At 47.8% G+C, this 14105-nt stretch overlaps 1 protein-coding gene across 3 annotated transcripts in view; it reads left to right on the top strand.

Moving 5' to 3' along the window:
* Nucleotides 1-14105, top strand: part of LOC133348563 (arginine-glutamic acid dipeptide repeats protein-like) — a 52381-nt gene that overhangs the window by 12645 nt on the left and 25631 nt on the right. For 2 of the 3 annotated variants that reach the window (XM_061561446.1, XM_061561447.1), the window contains exons 4-13: nt 1284-1354; nt 2677-2782; nt 3845-3941; nt 5582-5686; nt 6731-6779; nt 7256-7398; nt 10536-10635; nt 11411-11509; nt 11739-11819; nt 13216-13384. In XM_061561446.1, coding sequence (XP_061417430.1) covers nt 1284-1354; nt 2677-2782; nt 3845-3941; nt 5582-5686; nt 6731-6779; nt 7256-7398; nt 10536-10635; nt 11411-11509; nt 11739-11819; nt 13216-13384 — 1020 coding nt within the window. Of the gene's footprint in view, nt 1-1283; nt 1355-1399; nt 2246-2676; nt 2783-3844; nt 3942-5581; nt 5687-6730; nt 6780-7255; nt 7399-10535; nt 10636-11410; nt 11510-11738; nt 11820-13215; nt 13385-14105 lie in introns of those variants that run through there. The other variant, XM_061561448.1, reaches the window with a different exon arrangement.

A 14105-nucleotide genomic window follows, 5' to 3' on the forward strand; every position in this document is an offset into this window, starting at 1 on the left:
GTGTTGATAATTGGTATGGGGCCTGCTTTACTTTCGTCCCAAACATAGATGGGATCAGGTCGAGACATGAACATAATCACATCATGCAGAGCACAACAGCCGCAGGTGGTCACCCTTTGATGCCAAATTCAGGCCATCTCATCTAATCTAGCAAGTAGTTGTGAACCAACCCGCTGCTTTACTGCTGATGCCACAGGTGCCTTATCTGTGCGATAAGATTTGTTGGTCAACCTTATCACATGGTTTTGACAAATCAATCAAAGACTGATTACAGTGTCCTGTTATCTAAATAACAATAACGCCAGTATTTGGCACTGTATTTGGCACTGTAGTTACGGTTTCCACAGCCTGGAGACCGGAGGACTACCTAACGACCACATGGCAACAAAAAAATTACCATCACACACATGACCACCATTAGACCAACCGCGCAATAACCACAACGGCACAATTGACGCAAGACCACAAGAGACATCACGCGCTGCCAAATTACCTCGGTGGTTTCACGATACTGATACAGTGTGTGAAACTGTAATGGGGAGCAGTAGTGTAGCGGTTAGCGCGCGCTGCGCTACGAACCCAGCGGCCCAAGTTCGATTCCCGCTCATGGCCAACACCAGTGAAGATTATTTGAACTGGTCCTGGGCCTCCCCTAGGTCGACTCACCTCAAATTTGTACCTGGTGCGATGCGTAATCATCGCCACTGAGGAGACAAAGCCGGAAGGGCGTAGTTCTTGCCACCCACCCTCCTTCGTGAGCCGTTCTGGCCTTCATAGTTTCTCGCTAACAGCACTTGCCCCAACAGTCTGTTAAGGCTATACGGGGGATATTTGATACTGCAATAGCAAATGTAAATAAGAAGAACAGTATTCACAATACGAGAAGTTGTTTCTTGATCCTGCTTTTTAACAAACATGTGTGTCGTTGCGTGGACCTTGTGTGTGTTTACGTGTGTGTGCGATGGGGAGCAGTTGTGCGGTGGTTAGCGCACTGCGCTACTAACTCGACGACCCGAGTTTTATTCCTGCTAACGACCATTAACAGTGGAGACTACTTGAACTAGTTCTGGGTCTCCCCGAGATCGACTCAGCCTTAAAAGAGTACCTGACGTGGTGTATAAAGATCAGCATTGGGGAGACCTAAGTGGCCGTCCATGGTTGTAGCCACACCATCTCCTCGTGTGCTGTGCTGGCCTCCATAGGCTCTCGCGAGCAGCACCTACCACAACAGTGTATGAAGGATATAAGGGAATCTTTGTTGAGTGCGTGTGCGCATGTTGCAGACTGCGTGTACATAGAGTCGCGACGGCCAGACATCCCCTACTTCATCTGCAGCATCCAAGACTTCAAACTTGTGAGCACTGTACTCAAACTCTCTGCGCTGTGTTATCTTGATTGCGGTGGCTTGGTTGTCAATAAGGCATGTAACGATTATTATCAGTGCAATTTAACAGAGTTCAATGCAAATATTGATTACTCTTTTCTCATTCTATTGCCTGCTCGATTTGTTGCTTCTTTTTGTACCATTAGCCTAAAACTAACAAGTCCAAGTGATTTTGTAATCGATTATTATTTGGCCGATAACATTTTAATATATAGAGGACGACAGAGCTTTGTGGGGCGTGGGATTTTTGGCACCGGCTCACCATCTAGCTACTGCCCTTCCCACTCGCCTCTCGTTCCTCCTCGCGTCTCCGAGTCGTTCTCTCTTAGAGCGTAAGCGAATACTGTGTGGTGCATTGCAAGTTGAGAGGTTGCTGTCATTATGATTTCCTGCTCAAATGAGCTTTGAGGCCGGTGGTCTTCTGTTTATAGCCCTGAGGCCCTTGCTGCAAATTTCAAATTCCTATGGCCGGGGTGAGCCTACCCATAGAACAATTTCTTGACAAGTTGGTACAAATTTTATCAACCCTCCCCAAAAGCATGATTGGTTGAGTCAACCCCGAACAAGGATTTTAACTCGCCCATTCTACCGCCAGGCTACCTGGCCAGATCTGAACATTTCCAATGTAATTTGCACAAATTTGAGTTTGTGAACTTTGTTGTTGAGAAAATATTTTCGTCTGTTAATCGTTACATTCCTCGTGTTAATGGTGTTGATATTGTTAATGGGATCGGTGATGTTAATTTTGTTGTTTATGTCGATGGTGTTGTTGGTCTTCATTGTGTTTGTGCTGATTGTGGGGAGTGGCGGCGCCGTGGTTAGCACACCGAGTTCTATTCCCGGCCACGGCTGACATCAGTGGTGAGTGATATCTGAACCGGTCCTGATCCTCCCCTAGGTTGATTTAGTTTTAGACGAGTACCTGGTGTGATATATGAGCAATCGGCATTGGGGAGAAAAATTATGGCCAAGCGTGGTACTGGCCTCACCGGTCATTGTGCCAGACTCACCCCAGTCTCAATTATTGCTCGCTAACAGCACTTGCCCCAACAGTCTGTTAAAGGCTGTCTAGGGGGGTCTTTGCCTTTGTGACTGTCGATGATATTGTTGATGTTGTCTCGTCTTGATGAAGGCAATTATTCGCATTCAATATTCCCCTTTTCCCCATGCCATCAACAAATTATTGTGGTTAATGTGGGATATGCCATAGTTACGCACTCCCTCGCTAAAAGTTCTGCATGACGACAGTGTTTTGTGCAAGGTCTAAGGAATGTGGGGGTGGGGTTTTGCAGAGCAAGAGGGACCACCTCATGATGAACGTCAAGTGGTACTACCGGCAGTCCGAGGTGCCGGACTCAGTCTACCAACTACTAGTCCAAGACCGGCACAATGAGAACGGTATACTCCCATGCACACGTGTGTCATGTGCGTGTGTTTTTGTGCGTCTTTTCTTTTGTCCTGGGGAGCGGCGGCGCAGTGGTTAGTGTGCATGTTTCTAGGAATTTGGCGGCATACTTTTGATTCGTGGTCACGGTGAAAATCAGCGGTGAGAGATATCTGAAGTGATCCTAGGTCGACTTAGCCTTACATTATTGCCTGGCGTGGTGTGTATATACCAACACTCGAGAGATAAAGGCGGTCGAACGACACCACCGTTTTGTGCCCCGTGCCGACCTTGATAGGTGCTCGCTAACAGCACTTGCCCTGACAGTATGTTGGCTTTTTCGGATCTTTGTGTTGTAAACTGATCGTGTTTGTGGTGTGCATGTTCGCATGCATATATGGGTGCCACACTTGTGTTCACTTTTAAGAATCGGAATCTTTATTTGTCCTGGAGAGATCTGATGAGCTATGAAGCTCTGTTTCACAGATGTCCAGCAGGGGCGAGTCATAAATTTAGAACAACAAACAATACAAAAAACGATCGGAGTGCAAAGAGTAATATCGGTAGCGATGTCACAGCACTACGAGCCTGAATGTTCAAGTTAAATCCCTTGCCATGACACATCAACAATGGTATCCGATATTTCAATCTGCTCTGGTCATCCACTGGGTCACCTCGGCCTAAACGGGTGCAATGGTGCATCTTCTCGTCACCACAGTCCTTGAGCGCGTAACTCCTCAGTCGATCCCGTGGCCTCCATATCAGCGAGCCATCGCTTGCCGTTAGCAAACCTTCACCTACCTACCTACTCCAGGTGGTCTCAAAAGTGAACCTAGCCTGGTACGGCTGCTGTGGGATTGCCATCAGCACTCTCGAGGGCCAATTGACGACTCTTTGTTAATTTCTGTTGCGCCACCTCAAGCTATGCAGAAAATTGCAATATGCATTATTACGCATTTAGTTTGTTGTCCTTCCCCCGCACCGCCGATTAGCACGGTTGGCTATGTATGGTGCGAAAGAAGTTATACATACAGGGGTGAATGACAGTCGCTGCTGCTGCTGGTGTTATTGTTTAGATTCTGGCCGGGACCTAGTGATTGTGGACCCCGTCATCAGGAGCCGGGAACTCTTCATATCGGACTGCATTGACACGTACCACGCGTCGGCACTCCGGTACGACGCTCGCACCGCACAGCACGCCCCACAGCTGCCTGCGTTTACTCTACACCTACCTCGAAACTACACTCTGCAGCCGTCTATCCATCACACAGCACCTCCTAAAGCTGTCTATCTATACAGCGTGTCCTACAGCTGTCTCTAGTCCATTCACAGCCATCTATCCACACATCACCCCTATAGTCTATCCATACAGCATAACCTACAGCTGTCTACAGAACACCAGCCGTCTATCCACACAACACTCCTCCTATAAGCCACCTATCCATACAGAATATCCTACAGCCGACTTTTCGTACAGCGTGCCGTATATCCGTCAATCCACACAGCACCCCCTACAGCCGTCTATCCATACAACATGCCCTTCAGCCGTCTATTAATACGGCATGTCCCATATCCATTTGCATACACTCAACAGCTGTCCACCTCTAGCATGCCAAACAGCTCTGTCCATAACACACCATGCAGAGATTTCTTCAGCTCATCGTGTGCCTGTGTGTATACCTATACGTATTTATGTATTAGTATGTGCGTCTGAGTTTGGTTATGTGTTTTTGTGGACATTAGGTTATTCTCTTACCATATATCCACAGTCATTAAAACCGATGCAGGAATTTTCCCGATGTCTCTGAATGAAATACGTTTATGACGGCCAAGCACTGTTAGATAGACCCAGAGAACAGAATCCCCTTTACTTCAGGAGCCTCCACAATCAACAGACAATCACTGTCGCTAGCCACTTGGAATGTCAAAACATTCACTGGGTGGGGGGTGGAATGTAAAGGGGCTACCATTCTTCTTTCGGGAACTGGACCAGTCCTGCCTCGACATCTGTGTAATTCAGGAGGTCCAGTGGACTGGTTTGTGCTCCTGTCACCACAAGGGGTGAACAGTCCTATAACCAAGGCAGAATAACATCAAATAACTGGCTTTTATTCTGAAGTGGCTTTTCATCTGATTGCATTTTATGAATGAAGGGGGCTGTTGGAGCATGGTGGTGATGTGTGGTAGGTTATAAGTCTCAGGCAGCTGCTGTGGTCTCGCCTACCTGTCAACAGGAGTTGGGGAATTGTGGTGGTGTTTGCCTGAACCCTTATTGAAGGTGAATATCTGTTTAGGGGAGCAGGCAAAGCTGATGGGTCAAAAGCTTTCTTTGACCTGTCTTGTATGTTGGCTAAAATAGTCTCTCGGCAGAGAGTCCTCTTATTAGGTGACCCTAATTCCAAAGCGGGTCATGACGCCATCGCTTGGATTGGAAGACATGGGCCAAGTCAGCTTAGTAATGACATTAGGAGGCTAAAAGACTTTCATGCAGTCCGTGGGCTTGTAATCACCAAGACGTTGTGCCACCACTGGCGCATCCACACAACACCTTGGATGCATTCTGGGTCCAAGCAAAAACATCTGTTGGTCTTTGTAGTGGCGGAACAGCGAACATGAACTAATTTCCTTGACACCAGAATTTACTGTGGTGCATCTGCTAATCATCTAATTCAGTTAATTCATGACACCTGGGTCTACCCTGTGACCTCCTGCCAGAGACCCTTTGAGACTTCAGTTGGCCTCGAAGTGCGCTTAGCCTGGGCACAGGACTGGAGTGGTGAATGTCAGCTGTTGTTTTTTGTGTTTTTTTGTAGGGGTAAGTGTGGCGTGTCGCACTTTTCGGACATCTTTGCTGCAAAGGATTTCAAAGCAAAGTCCGACACATTCTTTTACATCCTCGGATACAACCCTGAGACGAGGTGAGGAAACTCTGGCTCCAGATCTCCTATTGGTGGTATAAGGATGTAGGGTTATAGGTACGGTGGATGTTGATGATCTCGGGCTAATCACTCTGATGATGTTTGTGTTGGTAGTAATAGATGTACATCTGTATTCCAGACATCCTGAGTGTGGGCGATTGTTGGCACTTCTCCGTGGTTTCTTGCACGTCTAATTCCGAGGAAATTGAGTTAGTCTTTAGGCAAGCACACTTGTGGGATCTACATCTTCAGGAGTGTGAAATGTGTTTTACCATTTTTTATAATAGTTGCAAGAGCTGTAGGGAGGTATGCGGGTCGGTGTACAGTACAATGTTGGTTATCTGACCGCTACATATCCGCCCTCAGCAAATTAACCACCCACATCCAGCGTAGCACTTGTGCGTGATGGAGGAACTGTTATTTTCGATAGATGTTCACAAACCCAACTTTTTAACAAACAGGAATGCCTTCTCAACTTTGGTGTACATCGCTAACTTTCGAAGCACGGCAACGCTCTTCCCTGTGCTTTTAAAGCAGCTTGCCGTTTTTTATTTGTCCATTCACCTCTTTGTGCTTTACGGTTTCATTTGCCAACTGTCATTTTCAACAAATGTTTCACTTAACTCACCTTTTCACATATCTGCCTATATTCTAGTCCCCGACAAGTCGGACGTGTGCCGTTGTCCTGCGCGTGACAAATGTCATTCACTTGCACTGTCTGCTTTGGCTACTTGCAACCAGACTCAAAGAGTAACTCATTTCATTATGGCACCACCAGGGATTTAATCACATGCTGCTATTTTTAGGACAAAGGGTTTGTAGGTCACTTGGCCTCACATTCAGTTTCAAGACGCATTTAGCAGCGCACGGTGCGTGACAGCCCGGCAGAAAGCAACCCACTGACGTTGCTGGTGCGGTGGAGACTGTGAGTTGGCAAAGGCGGCGGTGATGGTGATAACGCGATGTTTGCCATGCGTGTGCGTGGGTTTCGCGTGATTGCGATGTCGTGTGGTGATGCTGTGATGATGTGTTGTCCTGCTACAGGAGGCTGAACAGCACCCAGGGAGAGATCAGAGTTGGACCAAGCCACCAGGTAAAGACCACGCATTGTAGCCTCGGAGTGAACCTAGCCTGGCACAGGTGCTATGGTGACAACATTTCTGTGTGTGTCTGCTTTTGTTGATTAGTGTGTGAGTATACTTAGCTAGTTAACACACTGCGTTATGAACCTGGCGACCTCAGTTTGAGTCCTGGCCCCAGCACCCTAACAGTTTTGAAAGTTACATGTATTCATGTATGTTGAAATTCTTTTTAATAGTACGATGCCAACCATGTGTTTGCTTGCATGTGGTAGGCCAACACCAGTGATGATTATCCAATCAGGTCCTGGGCCTTACCTAGGTGGTCTCAGCCTCAAATCAGTATCTGCTGCGATATGTAAGCATCGCGACTCGGGAGACAAAGTCGGGCGGGTGTGGTGCTGGCCACCCACAGCAATTGCCCCAAAAGTTTGTTATGGCTTTATAGGGGGAGCATTGTGTGTGTGTGTGTGTGCGCGTGCGTGTGCAGGCGAAGCTGCCGGAGCTGCTGGTTCCCCCGGGTTCACTGGTGCCGGACTCTGAAAGTGGCGGCGAGGGCACTGCGTTCGAGGAGCGCGTCTGGATCCCCGGCATCTCCGACTGCGACCTCATCATGTACCTGCGAGCGGCGCGGTGAGACGCAGGGATATTAACATTCACGCATACCCATGCGTGCACGCGTATGTTTCCGTGTGTCTGTGTGTGTTGTAAGTGGGGAGCGGTAGTGTCAGGGTTAGCGCGCTGCGCTACGAACCTGGCGACCCGGGTTCGATTCCCACTCACGGCGAACACCAGTGACGATTATCTGAACCGGTCCTGGGCCTACCCTAGGTCGACTCAGCCTCAAATCAGTACCTGGTGCGATGTGTAAACATCGCCGCTTCACGAACTACTTGGTCGAGAAAGATGTTAAATAATGTGGGAGCCAGAGGGACACCCCTGTCGCACCCCAAGGGGAACAGGGAATGGCTCCGACTCCCGGCCACGTAGTTTTACCCGGGCCCGTTCACCATCATCAAAGTCCTTAATGATCGTGAGCAGAGGATCAGGGACTCCGAAAGCACGAAGAGTAACCCAGAGCCTATGCCTACTGATGGTATCATAGGCCTTGACCAGGTCTTAAAGCAGAGATGTAGGTTTTGTTGGAATTCCCTACACCTCTGCTTTAGCAGACAGACAGAAAATATGGCATCTGTGCAGGACCGCCCTTTCCTGAAACTGCATTGGGGCTTCGCAAGACTCCCCTCAGCGTGCCTAGCAAGGCGATGTTGAATAATCCTTGCCAGGACCTTTCCCGGCACAGTGAGGAGTGAGATGCTCCTGTAGTTGTTACAGTCTGTGTGGTCCCCCTTCTTAAAGAGGGGGACCACCAGGGCATCCTTCCAATCCTGCGGAACCCATCCAGTGGTCCAGACTGTTGTTATGATGTCATGTAGGGCAGCCTCTGCACAAACGCCATCCTCTCTCAGCATTTCGCTTGGGAGATCATCTCTGCCCGGTGCCTTTACTGGTCTCAGACTCTGGATCGCCTTTCCTCAACAGATGGCACCTCAGCCAGACAGTCACAGGGGGTGACTTCTTCCAATATTTGAGACACAGCTCCCTTACACACATACACAGACACACGCACCCACCATAGCATTACTGCCTCCTGCTACGAATTAATCTCATTTGTCTGCACACGGCGCAGGCTCTCATATCGATCCACTACTGATGTCATAACTCCACTCTGCGAGCCGCTGTCTGCAGGGGAAATGGAAGCAAAAAAAAAGAGGCGCTCTTTGCTGCTGCTGCCGAGCCACTTAATGTCCTGACCTGACTGAGGAGTCTGGGTGCCTTTTCCCACCCGAAGGGCATTATTTAATCTAAATGAGGTGGTGGCTCATAATGAACGTGTTGAGGTACCCAGTCAAATCGCTTGAGGGTCCCGGGTTCGAGTCGGGGTTTCAGCCACCTGAGTTCTCATTAAACTGAGTTCTCATGCGCAACTCGTTGATTGTCTCAGCCCGGTTACCAATGACCGCACACGACAAACTATTGTGTAGAATACCTTTCCCGTATTATTTAATTTTGCATGTGTGTGTGCCTCTTTGTATTTGTGGAGAGCAGTAGTGTAGTAGTGAATGCACAGCTATAAACCTGGCAACCTGAGTTCGATTCTTGCTCATGGCCAACAACAGTTGTGAATATTTGACAGAGCCTGGGCCTCCCCCATGTCATCTCAGCCTTAAATGAGTACCTGATACTGTGCATAAACATCAGCACTGAGAAGCCAAAGGCAACCGGGTGTGGTGTTGGCCAAACCACTCCCTCACGTGTCATGTCGGCCTTAATAGGTGCTCGCTAACATAATTTGCCCCAATAGTCTGATGGATGATTATTTATCTCTGAATATTGATGTGTATATATACATGTGTGAATGCATATGATGCTTTTTGGTTTAGGCCTAAAACTGAATATTCACGAGGAGAGAGCAAGAGAAAACCTTGTAGGTCATGTGTCATCTTCCAACTGCAGCGAGATTTATGATCTGTATAATCTGCAGTATGTGCTCGTAGGCATTTGTGCACATGTCTGTGTATGTACGGTATATGTGCTTGCTTGGAGGTAAATTGTATGTAATTATCCTATGAGATGTATATAGAAATGGACTGATATTTTAGAGGCCTGCCGATCAAGTGCACATGCTGCATTTAGGAAAAGTTTTTTCCACCGATGACCACTTACAAACCATCAGTCCGATCCAAATGAGTATCAAATACTGTCATGGTTAGCTTTTATTGATTCCGTAATGGGATTTGTAAGCAGTCATCCAAGCTTTTGCACACCAAGGCATTAAAATAATATAACAAAAAGACTTGACGCATTCATCAATTAGACCGTATTAGAAAAAGTTTATTTGAGGCAACGTTTCAGGCAATGCCCCTTTTTATAGAGACACCAGAAAGGATTTTTTTTTGTAAGAATATTATTTTTTTAAATATAGAAATGTACGAATTGAGAAATATTGGCAGGACCCTGCTGAAAGAGTCATGAGACTCGGTGAAGCTTTTCTGTGCCAACAAGTTTAATTAAAAACACGGCACCAATAAAACTTACAAAACAAGACCTGCTGCTTTGGGATTGCTCAAAGAACAACAAAATACAAATATGAAGATGATTCAGACTATAAGATGCGATCTCACCTAGAAAATGCACTCTCAAGGGCTGTCCACAAGAAGATGTGCTCTCAAGGCTGTTCACAACAACATGAAAAGATAGTTTCCAAAATGTAGGCTACCAAAGGGCAATTAAATAAATGGCAAAAATATGAAGCATCCCAGATTTTCTGAGATAAGCAGTTCAATTCAATGAGAGGAAATCGGATGAGGTGGATAGTGGCATGGCAGAACCATGGTGAATGGTTTGAGCGTAGGTAGGCCTTTATCCAGCAGTGGATAGACCTTGGCCCATGATGTGTATGTGTGTGCAGGAGCAAGCACACACACATGCTCCTGCGGTAGCGCAGCAGTTACAGCGCTGCGCTACGAACCCGGCAACCCGAGTTCGGTTCCCGTTCACTGCTAACACCGGTGACGGTTATTTGAACCGGTCCTGGGCCTCCCCTAGGTCGATTCAGCCTCAAATGAGTACCACCGGAGAGGCAAAGACGGCCTCGAGTGGTATTGGCCGCCCACCCCCTTGTGTGCCATACCAGCCTTCGTAGGTGTTCATTAACAGCACTTGCCCCAACAGTCTAATAAGGCTATACGGGGGGTCTTTGTTTGCAGGAGCATGGCTGCCTATGCGGGGATGTGCGACGGGGGCCTCACAGAGGACGGATGCCTCGCTGCCTCGAGGGATGACACGACTATCAACGCTCTGGACGTGGTATGGCCCCAAACGATCCACGAACGATCCGTGTTATAATGAGCCATGGGATGACGGGCCGTGCTGTAATGAGACGCATTATAATGAGCTGCGTGATAATGGGCGCCGTGCTATAAGGAGCCACGCTTTATTGAGCCATGTGATAACGAGACGTGCTGTATCTGTCGCTGCTTTCCGTACGTGTGCATATCTTCATGTGTGCGTGTATCTGTTTCTGCGTTCCGTATGTATCTGGCACTGCGTTCCACGTGTGTGTATCTGCATGTGTGTATCCCTATCTGTTACTGCGTTCCGTGTGTGTGTCTATGTATTTAAGGGGAGCGGTTGTGTAGCGGTTAGCGTGCCGCGCTACAAACCCTGGCGACCGGGGTTCGATTTCCACTCACGGCCAACACCAATGATGATTATCTGAACCGGTTCTGAGCCTCCCCTAGGTTTACTCAGCCTCAAATGAGTACCTGGTACGGTGTGTCAACATCGGCACTTGGGAGACAAAGGCGGCCAGGCGTGGTGCTGGTCATCCACTTCGTGTACCATTCTGGCCTTGATAGATGCGACTCGCTGACAGCACTTTCCCCAACAGTCTGTTAAAGCTATATGGGGATCTTTGTCTTTGTTTGTCTATGTATATCCGCATCTGTCCCAGCGTTCTGTATGTGTATGTATATCGGTATCTGTATCTGCGGGTCAATGCATTCCATATGTGTGTCTTTGTGTCTGTATGACTGACTTTTTTCCTGCATTACGTGTGTTTCGCTGTGTCCTGTGTGTGCAGCTGCATGCAAGCGGCTATGACCGGGGCAAGGCCTTGCAAACACTGCTGCTCAAGCCATTCCCTCGCTCCGTGGACAAGCGCTGGAGTGACGATGAGACTGTACATACCCACACACACACGTGTCTATGTGATACACAACATAACCCTTTTACAGACCGTTTGAGGAAAGTACTATCAGCAAGCATCCATTAAGGCCAGCAGGGCACACATATTTGCACAACACACACTCTGCTACCTACATAATTAATACAAATTAACATACATGCGAATATATATGTAACCACATGCTCTCTACATATTCTAACCCATGTCCTGCTTGCTTCCACAGAAACGTTTTGTGCGTGGGCTCAGGCAGTTTGGGAAAAACTTTTTCCGCATCCGCAAAGAGCTGCTGCCTCACAAAGAAACGGTGAGAGATGCACAAAGCAATAGTTAACGCACCTGTCACAAACACCACCATCACCACCACCGCTACGACTCTTACAACCACAAAGCTCCCTAGTTATTTTTGCTGGTGTAACGATCATGATAATACTACGCATCGTGCGCTTCGTAGTGAACGTCAAAGATCATGCGACGTCTTTCGCAAGAGTAGACCATTTGTGTTCCAGCATAATGGTCCAAAATTTGACCTGCAAATGAATAAATTTGGATTATATATGACAAGTTTCGCCTCCTATTGGCAGATGGCAAAGATTGGGCAATTGTTAACGGCGCCGATTCTGGCTGCCTTCTGGCTTGTCTGTGCTTTCCCGTGTTAAAAAACTACGCGCGTTAGAAAATGTACAGCGTTGTGTGATGCAATTTGCATGAACATCGCTGTATAAAATAACACATTTCATTTTATATACACACCATAACTAATTTAACTGTAACAGCAACTAAATATTGGATACACTACACAAATGATAGCAAGGACACGGTGGGACAAGAGCACTGCAAATAGCCGCCACCACTATCACGACTCACAATTACAGTCAAAACAACGGGGAGGGCCTGATGAGACTACCACGACAATCATCATTGGTTGTGTTTCCAGTGAACACATTTTCACTGGTTCCGACTTTCATGTTATCTGCTGTCTCGAGAAACCTGTGGTTGTATCTCTTGTGTTGTCTGGTGTGTCTTTGTCTTGCTTGTTCACAAAATTTGTGATTGACTCTTAAGTCAAGTGCCAGTGTCTTGAAGGAATCTCAGAGGGATAGTAGTTCTTTGATATCCGCTTCTGTCGGCCATTGTCTAACACAAAGGGGTGCGCTGCTCTGCTAGACATCTGAATGGATCTTTCATCTCATGATGTGATGGCGATTGGGAAACATTTTAAACGGGAGAGATCTCATCAGCGGTGTGAGTGTTTCCAGAATGTTGTGTTTGACTTTTCCATTGTACAACTGAGCCATTCCAGGACCGTACCGAGCCGGCCCTGAGTGATCCAGGAGTTGACAGGTTGTTTTTTTAACTGCAGAATCCGAACTGTGTCGCTGACATAGTCATTGAACTTGTGAAATCAGCTTTACACCATCAAGTAAAATGACCGATGCTATTTATGACGGAAATCATTAACCTGGCTCTGCTTGGCCCTGAGCCAGAAGTATTGTGATGCAAGAGTTACACTGTTTGGTTCTGGCTCAGCACGCCAAATATCTGGTACAACCACCGCCCGTACCGCGAGGGACCAATGCTGGCGTGGCTCTGATGTGTCCAGTGGGAAAGCGGTGGAATGTTCTCGTCGTCCGTGGTTGAGTCTTGAAGCGTTTGACGCTCTGAGAGGTCGCGTCCAACAATTGCCAACTTGCACTGTGCAGGGCGAACTCGTCACATTCTACTATTACTGGAAGAAGACACCCGAGGCGTCACACTCGCGCCCGCACCGCCGTCACCGCCGCCAGGCCGTGTTCCGCCGCATCAAGACCCGCACCATCCCCACGGCAACGCCCCCAGCGAGCCAATCACGGCCGCCCTCCAGCGAGTTCTGTACGCATGTGCACACAGCTCATGCCTCATCGTCGTGTGCCCTGTTAATGCGCAGTGTAATTGGGTAGAGCGGTGGCGCAGTGGTTAGAGAACTGTGCTACGAAACTGGTGACCTGAGATTGTTTCCTGACCTCGGCTAACATTGGTGGCGGGCGCTAACCAAAACCGGTCCTGGGCTATATCCTCCTTCACGAACCGACACTTACCAACCATTATGGTGAAGTATGGTCAAACAACCACCATGACTGACATTGTATAGCGAGACCAACTAGCAGTGGATTGGCAACAGGCTACAGATATATATGTACACCATAATGATCAATCCCTCGACTTTCTGTAAAAGTGGTGGAGAGATGATTGGCCGAGTTGATCCCTTACCTGGAATTAGATCTCACGATGTTCAGATTTCACGCCGAAGGCCCCATAACTATCGTGGATACTACAAGAGTGTTTTCAGATTTCTATTTTTCGAGTCTGTGTAATTTTAGTCAACATTTGCATCGTGGCTGTAGCATGACCCCGGTGCTCATGTGACGTGTTTTTCTGTTCTCAACTTTGCTGTTGTAATGGCAGGCGATTGGCCAGAGTAAATATGGCGGCGTTCTTCCACAGCTGTCGTTTAGAAAAGCAGTGAGCTGCCGCTCGTTTTCGTTTAGTTTATTCTTAAATTGCTGCGCTTTCACGGCTACTGAGAATCGGCGCCCATGCCAGGCCGCACCTT

The sequence above is a fragment of the Lethenteron reissneri genome, chromosome 27, assembly GCF_015708825.2.
Source record: "Lethenteron reissneri isolate LAM-NWPU_2019-01 chromosome 27, ASM1570882v1, whole genome shotgun sequence".
Taxonomy (NCBI): domain Eukaryota; kingdom Metazoa; phylum Chordata; class Hyperoartia; order Petromyzontiformes; family Petromyzontidae; genus Lethenteron; species Lethenteron reissneri.